The sequence below is a fragment of the Haliaeetus albicilla genome, chromosome 30, assembly GCF_947461875.1.
Source record: "Haliaeetus albicilla chromosome 30, bHalAlb1.1, whole genome shotgun sequence".
NCBI lineage: Eukaryota > Metazoa > Chordata > Aves > Accipitriformes > Accipitridae > Haliaeetus > Haliaeetus albicilla.
Window position 1 is genome coordinate 2,114,770 of NC_091512.1, and position 8,344 is coordinate 2,123,113.

Consider the following 8,344-nt stretch of genomic DNA (forward strand, 5'->3'; position numbering starts at 1 on the left):
TCCTACACTGTCCTATGCCTGTGCTATTTTCCCGGCAGACTTTGGCTACGTCCCCTTTTCCCCACCACACTTGGACCCTGGGATCTCCCAAGCCATACTGATGCCCTTCCGTCCTTACTGGCTGTTGCTTCAAACACACAGCTGTGGTTAAGCAAGGATTGGTCAAGGCCTGTGAGTTGCCCACAACCTGTCTGCCTTCTTCCAATACCCTGATCATGCTCCTTTCTCACCCAAGCTATTACAGCCCCACACTTGCTTGAATCTTCTATTTCTCTCTGTATGCCAGCCCTGAAATACATGTCCTCCTTCTGCCACCTCAGAATCAAAACTCAACTTATTTCACTTCAGCAGGATGCCCCGCTACCCCTGCCACCACTTCCAGTCTGCTACCAAAGATGTGGACTGCTGTGTTGCATATATTTATGTTTTGGAAGGTTAATGCTTCTTTTTTTTTCTTTTTTTTTAATAGATACTGATACACCTGGGGAAATCTCAAAACCACATATTGATGGATACTAGATATGGTCAGGGCTGTATGTATGGGGGCACATATAAATCATCCCTGCACCTGATGTGAATTATTTCTGTGGTCAGGGAGACCCTGAGAGCTCTCCCTAATTTGAAAGCATGAAGGGGAAAGAAGGGCAGCATCATTCAGGCTGGAAGGGACCTCAGGAGGTTTTTGGAAAAAACCTCCTGCTCAAAGCAGGGGCCAGACCAGATTACTCAGGGCTTTATCCAAAGACGCCTTAGTCACTTTCTGGGACAGAGTTGGCACAAACTCCATGGGAAACAGCTTCCAGCATTTGACTATCCTCATGTTGGAAATGTATTTCTCTATATGTGCACTAACCTCCTTCTTTCAGCCCATTGCCTCTTGTCCTTGTGTCTTGTACCATGGACACGAGCCTGACTCAGTCTTCCTGCGAACACTGCAATGCTGCTACATGTTTCGCCCAAAATCTTCCTTTGTCCAGGCTGGACAAGCCCAGCTCCCTCAGCCTCTCCTCACAGGTAAAGTGTTCCTGCCTCGGATCATTATGAGGGCCCTTTGCTAAAGTGGCTCCAGCTTGCTAACATCTTTCCTATATTGGGATCTGAAATCTGGACACAGTGTTTTCTATAATCCCTTCCCTCAATCACCTGCCCATGCTCCTGTTCATATAGCCCAGGGTGCTCCTGTCCTTCCTTGCTTCCAAGGCACACGGCTGCATCCTGTCCATCCCACTGTCCACCAACACCTTTCCCAAAGGCCTCCTTCCAGCCAGGCAGCCCCCAGCCTGTGTCATTGCCAGGATTAGTCCCCTGCAGAGGCAGAAACTGGCATCAGTCCTTGCGGGATTTCCTGTCTTTCATGCCAATGCATGCTCTCCTCTTCCTTGAAGCCTTTCCCTGAGCACAGGGGCCTGGAGACCATTTCAGTAAAGACTCAGGCACAGCAGGCATTCATTCCTTCAGCCCCATCTGTGTCTGCTGTTCTTAAATCACCTTCCCCATTCAGCCCTATATTTCCCTTGTTCAGCCTTGGTCTCTCAGAAGTGACCAAAGCTCTTCTGTTTGCTTCTGAATTCCCTTGCAACCAGCATCCCCAGGTGAGCTTTTCTCTTCCTACACACATACCTCCACAACAAAGGCAATAGAAATTTGTGCTTTGTAATTGTCCCGACCCCTGCCCTGCTGCAGCCTTGTCCCACGTGGGGCTTTGCAGATAGCTCTGCTCCAGGGTCTGGGGAAGGAGAGAGGCTAGGCAGGGCTGTCTGTTCCCCCAAACCAGCCCTTGGACCAGCAGGAAGATGGAGATGGCCTCACAGCAAAACTCGCCCATAAACCCAGGACGACCAGCAAGTGCTGGAAATGGACAAAAAATGGGGTGACGAAGTCCCCGAGCCGCCTTCCCTGTCTGTCCACACCACCAAGGGCACAGACCGGCCTCCTCCTCTCACCTGCACCTGCATGTCTTCCATGCTTTCCACAAGCCCTGCCTCTGCACCACAAACCCCCGGGGTCAGTTCTCGCCCTGCATGGTCACACACTGCAACCTATACCCTGGTATTTTTCTCTCCTGGTCACTTTCCAGCCCAGACCAGCTCCCCCTAAACTCTTCCCACTGCCCCTGCCCTCCATCCACCTCCCCTGCCCTCTGCCCAGTGCAGCCCAGTCTGGCATGGCCCCACAGCAGTGCCCACCACAGGGTGCTGCAGAGCTCTGGGCACTCACCCCACAGCCCCAGACCCTCTGAAGGGCACAGCAGCTCCTCGGGGGTGGAGAGGGCTGAGCCCCAGGGCTGGGGGGCATCTGTGGCACAAGGCCTGAGGAGATCCCCTTGTATGATGGAAATGCTGCAATGGAGGCCAGCTCTGTCACACAAGTGCCCACTGCCTGTCCTTGCCTGTGGTCACAGGCCTGCCACACAGCAGGACTGTAACCATGCTTGAAGAGCACTCAGGCCTTCCACCAACCCAAGGGTTCAGAAGGAAAGCATGGAAGTGGGAAGAGAGCAGCTGGGGAAAGACTAAGCGCTGGTGATCCCCGGCAGTGGTGCTGTGCCAGGACTCTTTTCTTCTTCCTGTGTGCACACAGGCACTGCTCCCTGCAGCTGCAGAGAAGGTCTTGGAGGAAGGATCTCAGAAAAACAAGTCACTGCAGGGCCCTTTATTTTGTTAAAACACACAGAGAGTACGGCTCCTCATTTGCACAGCCTGCAGGTCACAGAAAGCCTGGATATATTGTGAATTAGAAACCAGAGGAATAAAGACATTTCTTTGTGGAAAGCATTCATATAAGTAAAACAAAGGGAAAAAACAAAACAAAACAAAACAAAACAAATAAAGAAGCCTTGAAACCAAAAATCCTTAGAAAAGAAACACTAGAAGCAGCTGACCCAGTAATGAGATATATTATGAGTCCTATGGAAAAGACAACAGGCACTTTATTCCTTCTAAAAAGCATCCAGTGATTAGTTTTCTCAGGGCATCCTTGATCTCATGGTTTTTCATGCTGTAGATGAGGGGGTTCAAGGCTGGAGGCACCACTGAGTATAGCAATGCCACTGCCAGGTCCAGGGATGGGGAGGACAGGGAGAGGGGCTTCAGGTAGGCAAACGTGGCAGTGCTTATAAACAAGGAGACCACAGCCAGGTGAGGGAGGCAGGTGGAAAAGGCTTTGTGCCTTCCCTGCTCAGAGGGGATCCTCAGCACGGCTCTGAAGATCTGCCCATAGGACAGCACAATGAAAGTAAAACACCCAACAGCTAAACAGACAGCAACTACAAGTACCCCAACTTCCCTGAGGTAAGCACCTGAGCAGGCAAGCTTGAGGATCTGGGGTATTTCACAGAAGAACTGGTCCACAGCATTGCCTTGGCAGAGGGGTAGTGAAAATGTATTGGCAGTGTGCAGCACAGCATTGAGAAACCCACTTCCCCAGGCAGCTGCTGCCATGTGGACACAAGCTCTGCTGCCCAGGAGGGTCCCGTAGTGCAGGGGTTTGCAGATGGCAACGTAGCGGTCATAGGCCATGACAGTGAGAAGACAATACTCTGCTGAGATTAAAAAGACTAACAGAAAGACCTGTGCAGCACATCCTGCATAGGAGATGGCCCTGGTGTCCCAGAGGGAGTTGGCCATGGCTTTGGGGACAGTGGTGGAGATGGAGCCCAGGTCAAAAAGGGAGAGATTGAGGAGGAAGAAGTACATGGGTGTGTGGAGGCAGTGGTCACAGGCTACAGCGGTGATGATGAGGCCGTTGGCCAGGAGGGCAGCCAGGTAGATGCCCAGGAAGAGCCAGAAGTGCAAGAGCTGCAGCTCCCGCGTGTCTGCAAATGCCAGGAGGAGGAATTCAGTGATGGAGCTGTGGTTGGACATCTGCTGCCTCTGGGTGTGGAGCACTGAACAGGGAGGCAAGGGCAGTGACATGTTAGGGCATTATTCTCTGACCAAAATGAAAGCCATTTCTCATACTACACGTTCACAGCACCTTTACTATAGCAATGATTTCTTTGTTCGGCTCCATTGCTGGAGCTCTGGATGGTGCAGGTTCGGTGTGCCATGAGGATCAGGACCTCTGCCTACTGGCTGCCAAGGAATAAGTCCTGCTCTGCACCAGTGTGTTTCTGGGAATGGTGTCTGTCAGGGGGGTCAATGCTGGTGTTTGAATTGGTGAGATGAAAACACTCCTAATGTAATAGTGCTTGTCAGCATCTGCACTCCCAGGGCTAAGAAAACACAATCAAAGCATTGTTTGAGAGGGATTTTTTTACAGCTCTCCCGCATCATACCTGGTAATATTCTTGGATTTCAGAAACTCTCATCTTTTCTGCTGAACTCAGAGAAAACAAGTGGGTCCTGCAAGGAAAGAGTACTGCCTGCAGTGCAGTGCAGAGGGCGGGGAGCCGATTTGTCACTCTGTCTTGTTGCCAGCTACGCTGGGCTTGCAGCTTTCTGAGATGGTGTGTATCACACCCCCATGTTAACCTGAAAAGACTCCAGGCACTAATGAGAGCAGAGACACCCGCTGTCCAGCACCAGCTGACTCCCCCTTTCTCAAGGTCTCTGCACCCCACTTCTTGCCAAGAACACACATGGTTCATTTCACAAACCCAGCAGCATTTCCTCAGTCTTGCTGTATCTGTGCTTCTCCATGGGGCATTCAGGTAACACCAAGACACTATGGGACAGACCTGCATCCTGGAGGGCAGCTCACATCTTGGAAAGACACCCCAAGAAAATAGCTGAGTGTCCTGATGATGGTATCTCAGGAAGGGAGAGTCAGCTCATTTCCTAGGGAATGACACAGGCTGCATTGCCCACAGCCCCACAGCTTGGAGGGAAGCTTGGACACCTGTAACCTTGTTCCCATGGTCACACCTGCATGGGAGGACCCACAAGAACAGTGTGAGACTCTGCAGCTGAAACTTCCACCCCCAGAGAGCCTGACAGCAAGAACAGGGTAACAGTAGCAATAACACAAACTAGTGGAGAAACAAGGAAAAATACGGTGAGGGTCTGACTCAGAGAGGCAAAGGCAGAGCCATCAGGCACTCAGGAAAGAGTTACCCTTACCCAGCTGTACATGCCACCTCCCAGGCACCAACACAGCCAGGCAGTTGTTCTCAGTCCCTGTGCTCTACTTCAGGAGGCTCCTATCAGACTGACTGACCCCTCAGAGTTACAGCTCAGGAGTCTCAGTGAGCTGTTCAAGCACGACAGCTCCTTTTCCATGTCTCCTGAAAATTCCCGAAGAGTAGCAAACAGAAAACACAAACTCAGGAAAGCTCCTGATATTTATCGCAATCCCTGCTTTGACCTTGCCCTTGAAAAGTGCCCTTGGAAATGTCCTGGGGATGATCTGGAGCTGCGAACATTCAGGACCCTGCCCTGCTGCACGTTGTGTTTCCACCCACAGCTTCTCCCCACTCTCTGTTAGAGATCCCCAGGCAGGCAGAGTACTTACCCTGGCCAGCGGCAGAGTCCCTGCCCCAGCACACAGAAAACACAAACTCAGGAATGCTAGTTATGATTATAGGTATCTTGCATTGACCTTGCCCTTGAAAAGTGCCCTTGTAAATGTCTTGGGGGTGATCTGGAGCTGTCAGCAGCCCTGATCCACACAGCACCTTCTTGTCAGCAGAAAGACCCTGCCCTGATGCAAGTTCCTTCTTCCACCTACAGCTTCTCCCCACTCTCTGTTAGAGATCCCCAGGCAGGCAGAGTACTTACCCCGACCAGCGGCAGAGTCCCTGCCCCAGCACACAGCCCCCTGGCTGCAAGGACCCTGCTCAGAAGGACAGCCCTGGGCACCCCTGGCTGCACACCCACCTTCACACTCCGCAAACACCCCCGGGTGAAGGCAGCTGACATGCCCTGTCCCTCTGAGGGTGCAGCAGGGAAGCTGTGTTGCATAGCACGTCCTTTTTCTCTACACTGCACAAACTGTGAGAGTCCCTCTGACAGATCCCATAGGCTGTGGGATGTGCCAGCTTTAGGAGGTCATTCCAGGAACCACAGCTGCATTGCCCTGCAGCAAGCACTTAACTTGTTAAGGGCTGTGATGATTCTTCTCCAGGTCAGCTCTTCTCCGTCTTCCCACCCCAGACTGCCTTTAACATCTCTCTCTGCCTTACTCCTCTCCCCTCGGTGCCTGCAGGCAGTGCCCTCAGCCCTGCTGCGCTTTGCAGAGGAGCTGCTCCTGGGCAGAGCTGTCTCTCTGCAGTGCTGCCTGCTTGCCATGAGCTCCCTCCAGCCCAGGAGCCCAGCCCAGCTCAGCAGCAGAGGACCAGCCCAAGGCAGCACTTTCTCTGCCCCCTCTGGGCTCCCTCCTGGTGCCCTGGGGCTCCAGGGGAACCTGCTGGGAAACAGGCTGAAGTGAACACTGATGTTGCCTCTCTCAGTTAAGGAGAAACACTTCTTTCCTGAAATAAAATTCTCGTCTCAGAGACAAGGTTTCATATACATGCCACATTTTTTGGTCCTCTTGTTAGACAGGATACCCAGAGAGAGGCAGGCAGGGATCTCCTTTACCCCTGTGTCGTGGTTTAACCAAAGCCAGCAACTAAGCACCACGCAGCCGCTCACTCACTCCCCCCGCCCCATCCAGTGGGATGGGGGAGAAAATCAGGAAAAGAAGTAAAACTCCTGGGTTGAGATAAGAACGATTTAATAGAACAGAAAAGAAGAAACTAATAATGATAATGATAGCACTAATAAAATGACAACAGTAGTAATAAAAGGATTGAAATGTACAAATGATGCGCAGGGCAATTGCTCACCACCCGCCGACCGACACCCAGCCAGTCCGCAAGCGGCGAATCCCTGCCCCCCCACTTCCCAGTTCCCAAACTAGATGGGACGTCACATGGTATGGAATACACTGTTGGCCAGTTTGGGTCAGGTGCCCTGGCTGGGCATGAGAAGCTGAAAAATCCTTGACTATAGTCTAAACACTACTGAGCAACAGCTGAAAACATCAGTGTTATCAACATTCTTCACATACTGAACTCAAAACATAGCACTGTACCAGCTACTAGGAAGACAGTTAACTACATCCCAGCTGAAACCAGGACACCCTGCTGAGGGAAGGGATCCATGGGTCAAGGGAGGCATCTCATCCTGCATTTCTACTCATGGCATTTGAAGGAGGCTCAGCTCCCTCCAATGCACACCACAAAGCCACAGGAGGTGGGATTCCTCTTGCCTCAGTTCAGGTGTGAGCAAAATGGACACCTGCAGGTGAGCTCCTTGTCTCAGCTCCCATCTGAATTAATGGAGAGGAAAGGCAGGAGTCAGGTGTTCAGATGCAAAACCCTGGTGACATTTGAACTGCCAGAGGTGGTCCAAGATACATGTAGGTAACAGCAAACTGTAATGGAGCAGTTCATAGAGACAGGGCAACATCTTGGGAATCCTGTATGAGCCTGGTGGGAAGTTCCTTTGGCCAAGTGACATGGCAGATTATGCCCAACTAAAGGCCAAAAGAAGCTTCTCCTACTCCTAATCTCCATGGCACTTTATACAGGCATTCATATGAACGACTGCAGTCATGTACCACAGCGACAACTGGGTCTCTCTCTTTTCCACCAGCTGAATTTACTATACCTCCACTGACTGTAATGGCATGTGTCCCATGATCGTCGCCACACTGCCTAACAGAATTCAGGGCTGGTCCTGTGCTTAATGTTCTAATTCAGGGCCACAGAGCTACATGAGATGCCAAGGCTGGCAGGGACCTCACAGGAGCTGCAGGAAAGCAATTCCTATTCAGGGTGGGTGCGTCCTAGACGTCCCAGACAGCATCACAGACAGTGCGGTTTGGTGCCTGTTTGCCATACACTAAAGCCATCAGTCAGAGGCATCAGTCATCAGATGCCATCAGAGAGGCAAGGTCTACTTCTGCTCCGCCCAAGAGCTGCAGGCATTGCATGAACAGGAAGCATGTCACACATGTTTGCACCACAGACAGTCCTACACTGTCCTATGCCTGTGCCAGTTTCCATGCAGACTTTAGCTTCCTCCCCCCGTTTCCCCACCTCACCCTGACCTTGGGATCTCCCAAGCTTTACTGATGCCTGTGAAAGGCTAGACGCTAGCTGCAGTACAACTTGCTTAGGAGAATGAACACTATCTAACACTACGAGCTTTTACCTCAGGGTCAATGTGACCTGAAGACCCAACCTAAGCCAGCTCTTCATGACAGAGAACACCCCATAATGACAATAAAAGCATGGAAGATTTACCTTTCAAAAAACCAGGCATGTAGCCATGAACCAGGCATCAACTGTAATGGACCAGAATCCAGGATAAACATCCCCCACCTGCACCGGCCATCAGTTTAGAACAATGATGATTAA

The 8,344-nt window shown here is 51.4% G+C and overlaps 1 protein-coding gene across 1 annotated transcript; it reads right to left on the reverse strand.

Annotated features, from left to right (window-relative positions):
- Positions 1-2,906: 2,906 nt before the first annotated feature.
- Positions 2,907-3,938, reverse strand: LOC138682993 (olfactory receptor 14A16-like). Its single transcript, XM_069774512.1, has one exon. It carries the CDS (start codon positions 3,912-3,914, stop codon positions 2,907-2,909), a length of 1,008 nt encoding a protein of 335 aa, XP_069630613.1. The 5' UTR covers positions 3,915-3,938.
- Positions 3,939-8,344: the final 4,406 nt, after the last annotated feature.